Genomic DNA, 15,923 nt, shown 5'->3' with positions numbered 1-15,923 from the left:
TTTAGAATCATATATGTAAAATTTTGATTATTTTTTATTTTGTTTTATATTTTAAAAAGCAATTTCCTCCAGTTATAGCATTAGGTTTTTATATTATATTATATTATATTATATATATTAAAGCAAAGTCTTAGGTCAAACAGCTCCAAATCCTTGTTGCAAACAACAGGTATACTGAATTCTATAGTATTTATGAAGAAATATGTTTGTCTTCCTTAAGTGTCCTCTTTAAATAATTACATCTATCTTCATGAAGTTGTACCAAAACACCTTATATCACCGAGACAATGTGTTTCTCACTATTATACGCACTCGCAGTGGGTTATAAGCCATCTTTCTCGCCCAAAGATAAACATTTCTTCATTTTGTGAATAATAAGGAAGACAAACTGGATTATAATTGGCTTACTGGATTCTGGTTGCGTATTTCTGATTGGACAAGAGACCTTCGGGTTGATCGCTGCTATTGGACAGTTTAGTGCTCGGTCTCCGCGCTCATTGGCTGAACTTCCGGGCTTCAGAGTCCGGCAAAGTGTGGAACTAAAGAAGACTGGGACGAAGAGGAAGTACTTTTTAAAATGGAAATACAGTAAATCATACTTGAACTTTTCGCAGCGGAACAACAGGACGCGGTGAGCGAGCTTTTCTCTTGACTGTCACATTTATGGAAAGAAGGGTTATTTGTTTACAAACAGCATCGCCTGCATCTGTGGACGGATAACGTTATTTGTTAATCCGTACGCTGTAGGAAGGTAGGGTCAGTATGGAAGCCCCTCCGGCGATGCTTCACTGAGTTTGATGGTTGTTTTTCTTCTACGAACCGGCACACACTCTAAGAGAAAACACTTGGCCATTAAATAAGATGAGTATTCGGACAATGTGATGAACAGGCAGTCATTCCGTCGCTGCGGGGTTTCAATTGTTAGCTAGTGTTGCACTTGACTTGTCCGTGGTGTAGTTCCCGCTAATTTTAAAAGAAAATGCAACAAAGGCGTCTCTGTTATTTTGAGGGGAATTACAATTAATTTCGCGTTCAATACAATAGGTTTCAGGCTAATTTGGGCATTTTATTTTACTCTATGCACCGCCGTATCTGTTATAACGTACACGGTTTTACTTTGACATCCCGGAAGCTAAAAGATAAAGTTAGACCGATTGAGATGGGACTTCCGGTAAGGTAACAAATAAGACCCCCATTAATTGTTGAAGCCAAATTGTGGAGCAACTTTAAAGTGATATTTCAGTTATAGTTTTCAGTTTTCTGAAGGTGTGTTTTATGGGGGATAAGCAAGACTGCGTTATTTTAGCTTGTTGTTGCCTGTATGTCTGTGAGGCCGGTCATGTCATTTCCGGTGTTGTGTTGTGTTTTTTGCAGTTCACTTGCAGGTTATGGAGGCCATACAGTAGCTCGGGGGTCCCACGTCCTCAGTCTGCTGTTAAACCTTATTCCACTCCGTCTACTGAGTAAGCAAAATTTCACTGTCATTAATCCACGGGCAGGTCTTAGTTTTAACAGCATAATGTTTTATGTGTTTTATTTTTTACAGACTGTAAAATATAAAATTTGACCCCTGACAATTTATGTTATTTTCAGATGTATTCGTTGTTGTAAACATCCCAGTCAGTGTTTTATATTTTTGAGTTTAATGTTGTTGGGACATTAATTGTGTGCTTATGCAGCTTTTTACATATAATTTATAATATAATTGAATTGTCCAACATATTTTCTGGACAAAAATATGTTTTTGAAGTGTGATTCTTTATAAAGTCTATATTTAGGATGTGCCCTTTGGAGTTGTGTGTAGCGTAAGTCAAGAATAATTCAAACACTGATGTCAGTGAAATAAAGTTTAACAGACACTTTGGTAATATATCATTATTACTATTTTCATTATTATTATTTACTTATTTATACAACTTTTTTAGAAAAATTATATATGCACCCAACAAGTAAGACTTAGCTTACATGAAGCATAATTTTCTGGGTTAAATTGCAGTACTTGTAAACGAGCTGGTATTTATAGTGGCTTTCAGCTCAATTAATTTTCTACTGCAAGTCTCATTCATCCAATCACACACACACATTCATACAGTACTTTTCTCTAGCGACTTTCCAATTGGTAGACAACCCGCTCTGCCACCTGAGCCACAGCTGCCCCCATCTACCTGAATGTTTGTTTGTTATGCCGCTTAACACTGACCTATGAATTATTCAAGAAAATTAACCTAACTCAGTTGATGAACCAGTGGTGTGTCTACACATAACAGGAAGCAGGCAAATTTGAATTTTGTTTTGGTTCAAACTGCCTTTATGTTCGAGAGGATGTCAGGAGAGAGGTACAACACCGAGTATGCAGCTGTCTATAAAGCACAGTGGAAATGCAAACACAAAAAGTAGCTTCAGATTTTCAACATTATACCAATTTTAAAAAATGTAGCTAAAAGACCTCCAACAAAGCACAATATGCAAGAAAACTGTTCCAGCTAAATGTAGAAATAACAGACTTGTTTCATCACTTGAGGCAAAAACACATCATCGAGTACACCCAGGCTACAAAGGAGGAGATACTAGCAGCTGGTGACCCAAATGTAAGCAAATGACTCCACCGAGCGCAGCTGGAGCACTCACTGGTCGCACTCCACATGACAGGAAGAGCAAACTGTGGATGGAAATTACAGATGCAGCTACATGTGGCAGAGAAGGGTTTTAAGCAACAGGTTAAAAACTTTGGCCCAACGTACAACATCGCAGGCTGAAAGTATTCTTTCATTTTATTATGTGACAATACTGTGCTATATTTTTTTAGGCCATATTGCCCACCTCTTCTGCTAATGCAGTACAAACATATCTGGATAGAATTGGCTGTGTTGAGGAATAAATGTGGTCACACCAAATATTTACTTTCAAACTTGTTAGAATTGTATAAACTCGATTTTTGCACATTTTTTTTAAATAAATCGTTGCATCTATGGGCTCTGGGCTCAAGTTAAACTGCTCTGATGCCAAACTGCATTGCACCTGAATGCTTTAACGCAAACAGTCTTTAGTTTTATGTGATATTTTTATTAATGCCGAACATAGTTTCCAGCTTCCATGCCCGCCCAACCCCCTGTGAAGGAGCCGGAGGAGGAGATGGAGGCAGAGGGTGAGTCGCAGCTCCCCGAGGCCAACGGAGAGGTGGAAGAACCCAGAGAGAATGAAGGAACAAGAGGGGGAGGAGCCGAGGAGACCATGGAGGAAAGTACGGAGGAGAGGGAGACCGACTTGGAAGATAGTGACGAGGAGGAAGAGGAGGAAGAGGAAGAAGAGAGCTCAGGTAAAAAAAATAAAATAAACTCAAAATGCTCCACTAACGTTTATACTGCTTATATAAAAAGAGAGACGCAATGTAATCGACGCCACCTTAAACTGTTTTCTTTTTTCTCTTTGTCCTATGAAGAGATGGATGATGAAGACTGCGAGAGGAGAAGAGGAGAATGTCTGGATGAGATGATGGATCTGGAGAAACAATTCCAGGAGCTGAAAGAGAAGTAATTTTTGAAGCAGGGGGGAAAAAGGGATTCAACACTTTATCCTTCTCTTTTTTTCGATGTCTGAGCCGCCTGTTGTTGAGGCTGATTTCACCGTGTGATTGCAGGTTGTTTCGGGAACGGCTAAACCAGGTGAAAGTCAAGCTGGACGAGGTGCTGACGGGAAAGGCCGGCGAATACAGAGAACCGCTGGCTGCACTACAGAACAGCATGCAGATACGGACACAAGTGGCTGGTACAGAAAAATAAATAAATAAAATCCTAATCAAGTCCAATAGCCTAGCTGCCACTGTAGTGCAAACAACCTTGGCTGCCATTTGTCTGTAGTGAGTGTAGGCTGTCAGGATGCTGTTTACCTAACAACATAACTGACGATATAATTGTGGAAATTGGCCGACATATCCTCAGCATAACCATGTATACTATCCACAAAACTTAAAAAGAGGTTAAAACACACACACACACACAATACGGTAATATTATGTTGAAGCACAGTACGTATCACTCCGCGAGGCTAGCAGTAGTGATACGGCCCAGCCCTAAGTAGAGCTAACATTTGTGGACTCGGACACTTGGCGAATAAACTTTCATACAGTGTGATTTTTATAGCAGACTCGAGCCTAACCTTAGATGGCATGATGTTAGTGTCTAATGTCTAATCTGCTGATAATAAGGAATTGCGCCAACATCGGGAATAATCAAGAGTGTTTATGCTAGTTTTCATGTGTTTGTGAGTCCTGACTTCCTTTGTGTTCTCGCTTTTTTGGTGAAGGCGACACCTGCTCAGATGAAAAAACAGACATTATTCTTGAGTCTGAAGCCATGAATGACACAAAGCTCGTTCCTGTGGATTTTTAGTGGATTTTCATTTTTTTAAGTTTTGGATCAGTTCCAGCATCAATGTGTTGGAAGACTTAATTTCACACAAATCAGTGTATATTTATGAGTAATTATTTTTCCTATTAAACAACCTAAAAAAACAATAACTGACTGTACCTTTAAATCAATAAGGAAAAAGTGTGATGCCTCAAGGTAGTTGTTTACCCAGAATGCATTTCTGGTTCAGGGTCCTATTAAATATTTAGATTGTTTTGGACCCTCCAAATGCAGCACTTACTTATAGAGCATTGCTAATGTGTGTTTAACCAAACAGTAATGGAGTAGCAGTGCACATAATGCCAGTATGACCTCCTCAGACACCTTTGGCTGTCTCTTTGTGCAGGAGTGTACAGGGAGCTGTGTCTGCAGGTCATCAAACACAAGCATGAATGTGAAGTGCAAGGAGCGAGGCAGCACCTGGAGGTAGCGCGCACGTGCACTCTCAACCGCATTCTGCTTTCCTACTGGAGACTTAATATTCTCAACTAAAAGAGAACTAACGCGCTTGTTTGTATCTACGCGTGTTTTACAGAGTGAGCGAACGCTGCTGTTTGACGCCATGAAGGGCGAGCTACTGGAAAAGATAAGGAGGCTGGAGGAGGACAGGCAGAATATAGACCTCACCTCAGGTACGTGTCAATCGCAAAGCTGTTACGTACACATAAAGTACGCAAAGGTTATAAAGCTGAAGTACTGAGTGAAAGTGTTCAAAACAATTCATTTTAGTGGAGTTGTATAAGGTGGATTCTGTCTGTCCAGAGTGGAGCGATGAGCTGAGGGGCAAGAAGTGCAAAAGAAAGAACCTGCTGGGTCGATCTGAGAAGAAAAAGAAAGTAGCTTTGGTTTCAGGTAAGCACCACGTGTGAGGAGCCTCACCCGGGCTGATGTGTACATATACAGATGAGGAGATGAGCTCCCGTCTTATTGTTTAAGTGCTGCTAAACAGAGCGATTTTTTTTTTTTTTTAACAGTTTTCCATAGCTAGTTTTTACCCAGATTTACTTTTCACATAGAAATTTCACGAGAACTATTATTACTTTATTATTATCTGTTTGTTGTTGTGCTGGAAGCCAAAGCAAAGACTCAGTTTTGCTGCGGACTGCTTGAGGTTTTGCTTTCTTCGTGATTCCTTCCACTTTGATGAGATTCCCAGTTCCAGACACAGAAGCATCCCCACAGCATGATACTTCCACCACCATGCTTCACTGTGGGGACGGGGTTCTTTGGGTTGTACTTCCTGTTTCCGCCAAAGTGCAGACATTTTTATATGGTGTGTAAATTGGAAGTTAACCCTTTATTATACAATTAAAACATATCGTCGCAGAGCAGTGGTCTGTGCTATAGCTTGATGAAAAGGTCATTTACTTGCAAGCCATTTTTGTCAGATATTTCCATTGGAAATCCTACAGAAGGCAAGAACACAACAACTACGATCAAAAGGCAGAATCATAGTTGTTATTATTGGTTGTATATCATTTTATATATTGTTTTTAAATTAAGCTTAGATTCAATTAGTTTCCAGAGTGTGTTTTCTTGTTTCTGTGTAGTTTTCAGTCTCAGTCTCTCAATATGACTGCCTCTGTCTCACAGGGCCTTTCATCGTCTACATGCTGAGAGACATCGACATCCTTGAAGACTGGACTGCTATCAAGAAGGTCAGAAATCACTTGTAAAAGTTCCCTTTGACTTCCCAGATTCTTCAGCTGTCAGTCGATAAAGATGCAGCTTCAGGGTGTGTACACCAGCCTGCGTCCGATCGTGTAAACAGCGTCTCTGTTTTTCAGGCGAAAGCAGCTCTGTCGCCACTAAAAAAGAAAGTTGAAAGTAAGTCTGCTCCAATCGTCTTTTATTAACGCAGCAAACTGAAAAGGTTTGGTCTCTAAACGATCCTGTTTTGTCTTTCAGAGCGGTGATGAAAGGCGGATCTCTGCAACAGCGACACCAAACTTAACACACACTCACGTTCCCAGCTATTTCCAGTTCAGGTTTTGTCTCGTTGAAGCCCAGCAGACTGTTGAGTTGTTTTTCTGCGCTTTTGATCCCACCTGCCTACCACCCTACTGCTTGTTTGTTATCTATTGCTATTTAAAAGAAGTTCTTAACGATATGACAACCATGTATTTATAGAATGATTTATAATGCTGATTGAAAATCTAATCTTTTAGCACACAACCTTTTTGTCTGTCTTTTTTTTTTTGTGTCTGTCTGTGTGAGTCAGAATCACTGAGACATACTCGGCTGTCTTGGATTTGTTTGATCATATTGTGTTGTTGCAGCTGTGCGTTGTCTTGCACAAAAGTTTCTGACTGCCTGGAAGCTGGTGGGAGAGGAAGGAAAAGAAGCTTCTGATAAGCAATGTTCACATAGGACACCCAGCGACTGTGCAGAAAACACGCGTATCTGATCAAATGACATGAAACTCACTATCATCACGTGTTAATTACACCAATTAACAAATTCTAAGAGTTCATGAGCAGGACCGAATACACAGGCTGAACCATGTTTTCAGCCATCCTGACCACCGCCACATCTTTACACCACGGAAAAGATGGCTAAGCAAACTTAAAAACGTCCAGCAGGTGGCAGAATTTATCTTTATTTTTAAAAATCTGATCAGGATCGTGACTGATTGTGAAATAAATAAATAAACTGGTTTTTATGCAGGTGGAAAATCAACATGTTTGAATGTTTCTGCTGAGCATCACCACAGGTGAGCAATTTATGTGAATGAATGCTGGGCAGCCCAGTGTGCATGAGGTTGGATTAATGCAGCTTTAAAATGTCCTCAGTTTGTTTTTGGGGGGGTTTGGAGGAGAAGCAGCAGGAACAGTGGAGAGTCAGCTACAGGTCACTGAAATGGCAGCTCCTGTGGAGGGAGACAGAAGGTTAACTAGCCACAAAACGCACTCAAAGACCAACAGCCTCCTCTCAGACCGCTACTTGCTCCTGCGTGTTCTGGGTTCAGTCTCTCTGGAAATAAAGGATCTTTTGATCTGTAATTACAAGAAGTGCAACTAAAAATAATGTTCAGATTAGTTTCAGCGGATCTTTAGGGCACCAGAGGAAATAAAAGGTGGTGACAGTGAGAAAGCTCATGATGGTGTGGTTGGGGGCAGCAGCCTACGCAAAAAAAGCCCAGAGCTCCCTCTCTGCCTCCAGGTCAGCTGAGACATCTCTCTGGGGTGTCCTGGGTCTATGACCCGACCTGAAGCACCTCAACTCAACTAGTGAATTTTAAAGCGAATACACAAGAAAATCATAAGTTACTAATCATAAATAGCTGGCACATGTAAATGTGCATCGCTTTGAGAAGTCAGTAAGGTGATAGTGATCTAAAGCATGAGAGAGGTGGCAGGAACCCCCGGCTGACCAGGTAAATATGTCCACATTTGAAACAAATACCCAAAACCCTGTTATAAAACGAAACATCTACCAACAAAGAAGAATCAGAGGAGTCAAATATTCACATCCTGGTCTGTGTACAGATCTTTAAAACTAAGTCAAAAACATTTCACCTATAAAGAAAATTTATCTTTCCTCGGTTTTCTGTCGATTCAATACAGACAAAATAATGTTACATAAACTTTCTGAGAAATCGAACTAACATACTCGTCCATACGTTGTTCCTACTCGTGTCCCTTTGCCTGATCGCAGTCTCTAGATCGAGGGTGTCACAGTGTACTGATGTGAAGTACAACTGGTGCCGGGCTTCATATTCACCTCTGCCCACTGAAATAGGACCATTTCAAGTGATCTTTGCTGAAGGTGTGCCGTTCTTTGTCTTCACTCTCAGTCTAATTAACCTAACCTGCACATTTATATGCAGGTTAGTAGATCAAAGAGTTTGCATGAAGCTGAAAAAACGCTCTAAAGGAGACATGTGGAGACCAGTGTGTGTGGGAATCATTTATTTGATGTGAGAGGAGTGAAGTTCAATTATGTGTTTACAAGGTAAAGACAGAGCTGTAGATAATGACAAAGTGCTTTCCCCCTCTTTCACTAAACTCCAGGTTAAAATCTTTCTTTGTCCTCTGGATTACATTTTTCAGGGTAGCTGTCATAAACATGGGTCTGCTTGAAGTTATACTCTCGGGTTTGTGGGAGATGGATTCAAGTTCCATCTCATTCCTTCATTTTTCCCTTCATTGTCTTGCTGATCCTTTTATCTCTCTCCTTCCTTCTTTCTTTTTTCAGACCTTCCTCCCTTTATCTAAGCTGCTGATCGGTTACTTTAAATGGGATGTTGCATCACAGTTCATGACTTCAGCATCTTCCACCTTCCCTCGTTTTTCTCACAGCTGCTTGCTGAGTTTACGCGCCTGCCTCTCCCTGGCTTCAAAGGCAGCCTTGGTGTCTTTCAGCTCTTCCAGCTGCCGGCGGATTAGAGCCATGTCGAGCTGGGTGGCCTCGCACTGCTCCCTCAGGGCGGCCGACTCCGTCCTCAGCTGCGCGGCGGCGACGGAGAGCTGCTCGCTGCGTTCACGGCACTGCAACTGCATCCTCTTGGCGTCAGTGAGGAGGGACTCCACGCTCACCGCCACCGAATCGCACTGGTCGCGAGACATGTCCTGAGCGGGGATAGAGGGATGGATGGAGGTCAGGGGTCAAACCTGAATGGATGTGAGTGACGGTAAAGCTGGCGGTTGAAGGGCTCGCTCCTATTTAAATCTGAGATTTAAGGACTCAGCTCTGTTTTACAGATTTTGTGCCGTCTGATTTGGCAGGGGGCTGGAGCTTTCCTGCCAAAAACACAGATAAAGTGAATCAATAGCTGGCTGTTAAAAGTCCAGCACAGATCAACAGGTTTAAAACAGAACATTTGATCTGTGGAAAGTGAAGTAGCTTAAAGAGGCTTATCATGGCTTAGCCTGCAGTGTCCACTGCTCCTCTCTATGTTTCTCTTTTATCCTTATCCATCTCCAAAACTCGTGCCACTTTTTTGCTCTTTACAAAAACACTGATTTCTAAAATCACAGGTTGTTTTTTCTAATTAGCAGCCAAAGAGTAACAGCAAAGCAACATGTGACGATGTCTTACCACAGACTCCAAAATCAGCTTTATCTCGACCCTTGTGGTTTTCTTCCTGAGACTCAGTTTGCAGGCAGGGCTCGCCGTCCTCCAGGGTGCTCTATCCTTCGCTCTTTTTTTGCTGTCAATTACAGATACTTTAAAGAAACCTCCAGCAGACCCTGCTATAGGTGCGGATGGTGCGAAGTGGCTGTAGAAGCTCGTTTAACAGGACCACTGGTGATTCTTTTTCCCCTTTGAAATGCCAGTACGCTCTTCACGTCCTTCAGTTTCTGACCTGTGTCCGTCTCTCCAGTGTCTTCCTCCTCTCTTCAGTGAGGATTAGCTGTTACCTCAGGCTCAAGTAAGGTCAGGCAATCCAGAGATTAGATAGTTCAGGGTGACGTGTTGTAAGAGCAGCTCATTGGGTCTATTTTGATCAGGGAAGGGGAAAGTAGCTCATTTAGACGCTCAGCCTGGAATATCAGTTCAAGTTATGCTTTAGTCGGCTGTTGCAAGTCACCAGGAATGATTAGTTTGAGCAGTATTGATAGAATAATGCACTTTTTTAAGGTTTGTATAAAACTAGCTTTTTCAGACAATAAATATCCCCCACAGTGGTCTTAAATGTATGTTTCAGGTCTCTTCTGGATGACTGCCCTGTTTTGTTTTGACACTGATCGAACACAGCCGAGACTTTTCACTGGACCGCTGCTTTACAGAGCCGCTAGCTAGAAATCTTGGAAATGGTTTTGTAGACTTTTAAAATCTGACAGCCGGCTTATGAATCTGCGGGTAGCAACAACCAGGCTGTAGGTTGTACACAGAAACACAAAAACACTATAAACATATCCCTGATAGTGAGAACAGGCGAGAAGATCATTCCCTCCATCACAGACACCGATCACACCGGCTGCATCTGGAAAGCCACCAGCGTCGTAGAGGACCCCACACACCCCTCACACACACTCTTCACCCTGCTGCCAAGAGATACTGGAGCATCCGGGCCCGACTGTGAAAGTTTGTTTCCCCCAAGCCGTCAAACTCCTGAACACTCAGTTCCTGGACTGACACACACACACACACGTCACTACCAAGCACTTATCTGCACAATCTCAAACACACACTTTCATCCATTAAGCTACTTTTTGCACAATGCTCAGTCTTTTGCACTGCCATTGTTGCACTTTTCTATTGCACTGTTGCGTCTGCATCGCTATGTCTGGTGTTGCACTTTGTTTTTTTTGCAGTTTTTGCGCACTTGCACTTTACGTAGTCTTGTGTTGATTTTCTGTGACATGTAGCACCATGATCTTGGAGGAGCGCTGTCTCGCTTCACTGTGTACTGTACCACTGCACACGGTTGACAATAAAGCCACATGACTTGGTGCAAGCGAATCTTTATTTATTATTAGCCACTAGAGGGAGACATTATTCAACGTTTCCATATGCCTGTTCCCCATGACAAACATGAGCATGTCCAGAAATGTCACAAATAAAGCGCAGCATGGCAAACACACAGTCAGATGTAAGAAGCACACCTGACTGAACGTCAGGCCCGAGCTTAGAAAAGGTTAGAATTTCAATTTTTTAACGTCTAAACGTTATTTCCAGTGTTCAGCTGCAGCGTGTTTCATCAGACGGTGGCACTGTAAGCTAACTACCTGTGGTCATCAACAAATGTTTCAAGTCAAATCAAAATAATTCATCAAAAAGAAGCATACTGAATCAGTGTGGATGAACCCAGCAGCAGATTTCAGCAGAACAGCCTCAGACGCTTCTTTGGTTAAAGGTTGTAAAAGTCAGAGTCAAACAATAATCGAAAAACAAACAAACAGTGAAACTTCTTCCTGTTTTTCTTTTTATTTAGTTTCTAATGACATAATCACCACACAGATCAATACTAAGCGATCTTTAAAGCCACGTGTCGACACCTTAAACTTGAAGACAATGCAGTGTTTTAGGATTTTACAGTCAACAAAAATAAAATGTGTTAAAGTCTATGGCAGATTCCGGTTTTGTGAAATCAGTAAAAAGAAAAGTGTTTTATGTAGAAAATTCTTAGTCTTACTCGTCAAAAGTACATCTGAGCACAGTTAAATTATAAAATCAAACCTTGTGATAAACAACCTCCCGTTCGTCGGCTGTGTAAACAAACCCAACACAAGCTCGCTCTGAATAAAAAACAGAGAAGTTTCTGTGGAGTCCACAGACGTAGATATGACGCGGCGGGCGAGATGTGGGAAATGGGTAAATTCAGTACCAGCGCCTGACAGCGCTTCAGTGTTTCCAGTGTGTCCTGACACAGACAGACAGGCTCTGCATGCTTGTGCATTCAGGTGACGAGGTGGCCGAGTGGTTAAGGCGATGGACTGCTAATCCATTGTGCTCTGCACGCATGGGTTCAAATCCCATCCTCGTCGAGCGGAGTTTTGGTTTTGTGGTGCTTTATACATACTGTTAAACCCAAAATCTAATATCTGTAAAACCTTCCACGTGCATTCTCAAAATGTTGTTCACTGAAATCCTTAAAACACTTCATTTAACCTTTTTCCACACCCGCTCCCACTATTTGGTCTTATGTGCTTTTATAACCCCCTCGCTCACACCCGTTCTCACTGGGGCCTTCCGGGACGGTTGAAAAACGGCTCAGTCTCTTCGGGCGTCACACCCGTCTCCCCGAAAAGGCTTCCAGTTGGTGCGGCTCCAATCAGCTTGGACGCTGAGCCCCGACGCCTCTGGATGATCACCAAAACCCCGATGATGAGCCAGAAGAAGAAGTTGATCCACACTGCCGTCTGAGAAGAAAACAACATGACACGCAAGATGTACTGGAGGCCCTTTTACCTAAATCTGAACACATATGATATGCTAACTTTGACTACATCTCTTTATTCGTGGGTTTTTGTAGTGTTGCAGGACTCCAGTTCATACCAATGCTTCTTTATGTTAAGCATTACAGTAGCTAGTATGTGTGGACCATGTGACTCCAGCCAAAAGCATAAAATAAGTGAATGAAGTACCGACCTCAGCTTTATGTAGACTGCTGTAGAACCTCTCTCCATCAAGTGGGCTGGCCCATTTTTCAGACTGGGCTTTTTCACAACTTTGCACACAGAAAAACATTGAGCATTAGACAGTTTAAAAGAAATCCGGGGTTATGATTTAATTCATTTTGGATTTGTCTTATATGAATTTAGTCTTGATTATTGGTCACTGATTCTATGAACAAATAGAAAAACTGCAGGCAGTTTTGTCAGAGGAAGCAGTGGAAAGCTGCAGTTACATAACATGAAAGTAAGTGGAGCTCAAAACAAGCAATTAAAAACTAACAACACCATGCACGTCTTTGCTTCTCTTTTAAGTGCTCGCCCTTTCAGAGGATTACAGTGTAGCCAAGGATGAAAAACTGTGTGCTGATGACATTTTTAAAAGGAAAAAGGGCATCCTGAAAGACAGACAAAGGCCAAGAGTAAAACAACTAGATGGTTATAACTAAATCTACCTTCATATGGCTTCATATAGAGCTCTAAGAGAACGTGGGCGGGTGGTAAAGTGAAGCTTTGGAAAGGAGAAAAAGGGGAAAAAACAGAAAGCACGCAAACACAAAGTGACGCTCCCTAGCTTTCAAATGTTATTTTCATTTTCATATGAGAGTGTTGACGAAAGCGTTTGGTCCTGTGCCAGGTGTGGATGAGTGCAGGTGTCACCTGGTAGTGTTGGGGACGTTTTTCGTGACAGACGAGCAGAGCGTGTCGCGCCCGATCTTCAACATGCAGCCCGTGACGAGCAGGAAGAACAGGAAAACGCCGGAGACGGCAATAAGCACGTTCATCCACACATTCTCCCTGTGAAGGAGGAGAAAAAACAAACAGATAAGAGCGGGAGAACAGCACTGTGCTCTTTAAAGTGAGGCAAAACAGAAGAAGGATGTCAAACTACAAAATGCAAGCTAATGTGTGATTGTGTCGCCATGCCGTGGTATGACACATGCGTTTCTGCTTCTCTGTATCAGCTCTGCAGCTTATTCTGTGCTACATCGCTGTGGCGACACACGATTTCACTTTAAGTTCAGCTTCAGGAGCTACTTAAATGATGCCAGTTTTAAACCTCTGACAAAAATTCAACTTTTTCTAAATGTATTTGTAGCTTCTTTTGCTTATGTTGGCTACAGAGAACAATGTTTACATGCACACTTATTTTCCTGGGTAATCAATCAGTTTAAACTAAAGAAATCAGCCTAAAAGTGCACGCAGACATCTGTTAAATTCTGTCTACAAGATGCTTAAAATATCCTTTCTTGCGGCTGGCAAATCAAGCTCAAAAGAACGACACAATGACAGAGCAGGCCAGCATTTATGCAATATTTGAAGGAAAACACTGACGATTAAAATTGTTTTTAAACCCACACAAACACTGCAACTCTGTACTTTGTCATGAAAAACACACACACAGCATGTGGTCACCTTTTGAGTTCCCCTTCGCTGCAGAAAGTGTACACCCAGTACACAGACAGAGAGAAACACACCACTGCCACCATGATTGATATGGCCGACACAAAGTAACACAAAGAGGAGGATGTGGACGACTGGACTCCGATGAGCTTGGACGTGGCATTATAGCTGACCGCTCCGTACAGCATACAGTGACCCCCGAAATTACCCTGAGTAAAAAAGAGAGACAGAGGTTTGGGGGTGTCACTAAAAGGCTTGAGTTCCGCTTCACCGTTTCAAGCGCTTTGCTGGATGCTACAATAAGCGCATCAACGGTTGCATCTGACGTCTATAAATGAGCAGCAGGGAGCCAAATTGGGCACGAGAGGCGTCTAGGGTCACATGATGAGCAAAGCATCCGAACTAGAGGTACAGTTAAAAACCTGCGCGCGCACACGCACGTTCACAATTTCACGTGCATATCACGTCTGTTAAGCTAACACAACGAACAGTTGTTGACACACAACAATGCTCGTGTGACACTTCGCTAAAAGTTTGTGGTACATTTTTCGAGAAGTAACTTCTCCGATGTCTACAGTCCAAAAACATTAAAAATATGGAGAAATTAGAGTTGAAATGCCGAAGGTAATGACAGAGTGGGCAGAACTGGACTGAAAGTGGAAGCGCGTGTCAGTTTTTTAATCCCTCGCGCTGCTTTTAATTACCGTGTAACACCCAGAAAACTGCGCAGCTGTACGAAAACAATTATAGTAGCTTGAAAATATAAATCTGTAACACACTGTACGCTGAATTATGGTTAAAGGACTTTTCTTCAAAAAATAAAATAAGAAGTTTGTTTCTTTTTTGCTAAACTTTCTGGGATAGACAAACGCACTACAAAGTAAGTCCACCCGGAAGAGGACGCGTACAACATGTAATATATGGAGCAGGTTAGTAAAACTTAGAAAAGTCACCTGGACGATGGTGACAGACGCTGCGGTAACAATCCCGCAGACAAAACAGCTGATGTAGAGACCCCACTCCAGCACCAGTAGCACCGCTAACGCCATCATCCAGCAGCAGCTAAGTCCGCGTCTGCAGAGAAAAGAGCTGCCGTGAAGGTAGCAATAAAAAGGCAAACAACTTCCGGTTAGTTCCTTCACAATAAAATACCAAGCCTCCAGCAACCACGATTCGCAAATATTAAGAAGACAGTGAGTTGATTAAAAACATGGCAAGGCAAAGTAGTAAACGTGTCCGGGTTAATCAATAAAAAATACATGAAAATGTATCAGTTGTTTGTTTAAATAGACTGTACTCTTATTTAACCGCAGACTGCCAGAACATTGTGTGAATGAATCAAGAAATAAAGAAAGGTCTCATATATTTGTCACGACCTTGCCACACGTCTCAAAAACATGATTTAAAATGTTTTAAGCCTGACTTAACTTACCCGTGTGTTCTTCAGCTGGATTATATTCTGGAGGTCAAACAGTTTGATTTCCGGTGATATTGTATCTTTTTTATTACCTTCACCCGCAGTCAAACAGTCCAAAGTGAAAATCGTACGTCCAAACTCTCTTCTCGATATTAGTTCGAGCAGCAATAGAAGCTTCCTCGGAGTTTCACCGCAGCGCGTGAATGCGTAAAAAACAGCTTACTTGTCACACGTGGACACTGCTTGTCATACAGGCCCTAGATCGTTTCTCTTCGCTCAATCAGTTGGTTTCATCTGATGACCCAGAAAGATAAACTGAAAGTCTGCAGCTAGATATGTGTTAATTCACTCATGTTAACGCCTATATTTACGCAATAATTATTTTTATTATGCGGAAGCAAATACTGCATGTTTGCATTGTCTCAAATATGTAGATGGTTCAAGTTAGTCAAAGTCTGAGCTTCTCGAGGGTTATGAGGTATGAAATGCTAGAGTTAGACACAGTGTGTGTGTGTGTGTGTGTTGCTTCCTTCCCAGAATGCTTAATGAAACCTTGTGACTTTGTGTCCTGTGACCATGTCATTTTTATAGGGTATATGTCAAACATTTTAAGCCTGTCAGATTCACCTCTGCACT

General features: G+C 42.0%; 2 protein-coding genes and 1 non-coding gene across 3 annotated transcripts; 2 read left to right on the top strand and 1 right to left on the bottom strand.

The window, feature by feature from the left end:
• Positions 1 to 496: 496 nt before the first annotated feature.
• brms1 (BRMS1 transcriptional repressor and anoikis regulator) lies at positions 497 to 6,581 on the top strand. The gene is made up of 11 exons (XM_040012303.1): positions 497 to 631; positions 1,375 to 1,463; positions 3,082 to 3,316; positions 3,440 to 3,530; positions 3,638 to 3,765; positions 4,753 to 4,832; positions 4,942 to 5,038; positions 5,169 to 5,258; positions 6,000 to 6,064; positions 6,194 to 6,233; positions 6,315 to 6,581. The coding sequence occupies exons 3-11, from the start codon at positions 3,094 to 3,096 to the stop codon at positions 6,320 to 6,322; spliced, it is 822 nt and encodes a 273-aa protein (XP_039868237.1). The 5' UTR covers positions 497 to 631; positions 1,375 to 1,463; positions 3,082 to 3,093; the 3' UTR covers positions 6,323 to 6,581.
• A 4,679-nt stretch (positions 6,582 to 11,260) lies between these two features.
• tmem179ba (transmembrane protein 179Ba) lies at positions 11,261 to 15,578 on the bottom strand. The gene is made up of 6 exons (XM_040012304.1): positions 15,303 to 15,578; positions 14,824 to 14,959; positions 13,883 to 14,079; positions 13,127 to 13,264; positions 12,444 to 12,522; positions 11,261 to 12,214 (listed from the first exon to the last, which is right to left on the bottom strand). The coding sequence occupies exons 2-6, from the start codon at positions 14,920 to 14,922 to the stop codon at positions 12,032 to 12,034; spliced, it is 696 nt and encodes a 231-aa protein (XP_039868238.1). The 5' UTR covers positions 14,923 to 14,959; positions 15,303 to 15,578; the 3' UTR covers positions 11,261 to 12,031.
• trnas-gcu lies at positions 11,758 to 11,839 on the top strand. The gene has a single exon. It is a non-coding gene; the product is annotated as a tRNA-Ser (tRNA).
• Positions 15,579 to 15,923: the final 345 nt, after the last annotated feature.

This window comes from Simochromis diagramma, unplaced genomic scaffold, assembly GCF_900408965.1.
Source record: "Simochromis diagramma unplaced genomic scaffold, fSimDia1.1 OVJJ01000604.1, whole genome shotgun sequence".
Taxonomy (NCBI): Eukaryota; Metazoa; Chordata; class Actinopteri; order Cichliformes; family Cichlidae; genus Simochromis; species Simochromis diagramma.
The sequence above is the reverse complement of the archived record's forward strand: the minus strand, read 5'-3'. Positions and strand labels throughout refer to the sequence as shown.

What these genes read in the sequence shown, in the direction of transcription:
- brms1 (XM_040012303.1), top strand. Translation starts at nt 3,094, where the DNA reads ATGCCCGCCCAACCCCCTGTGAAGGAGCCGGAGGAGGAGATGGAGGCA. An exon ending in GAATATAGACCTCACCTCAG is followed by an intron (nt 5,039 to 5,168) that starts GTACGTGTCAAT and finishes CTGTCTGTCCAG; the next exon opens with AGTGGAGCGATGAGCTGAGG. An exon ending in GAAAGTAGCTTTGGTTTCAG is followed by an intron (nt 5,259 to 5,999) that starts GTAAGCACCACG and finishes TCTGTCTCACAG; the next exon opens with GGCCTTTCATCGTCTACATG.
- tmem179ba (XM_040012304.1), bottom strand. Translation starts at nt 14,922, where the DNA reads ATGATGGCGTTAGCGGTGCTACTGGTGCTGGAGTGGGGTCTCTACATC. An exon ending in CGTCTGTCACCATCGTCCAG is followed by an intron (nt 14,080 to 14,823) that starts GTGACTTTTCTA and finishes TTTTTTACTCAG; the next exon opens with GGTAATTTCGGGGGTCACTG. An exon ending in AACGTCCCCAACACTACCAG is followed by an intron (nt 12,523 to 13,126) that starts GTGACACCTGCA and finishes CTGTGTGCAAAG; the next exon opens with TTGTGAAAAAGCCCAGTCTG.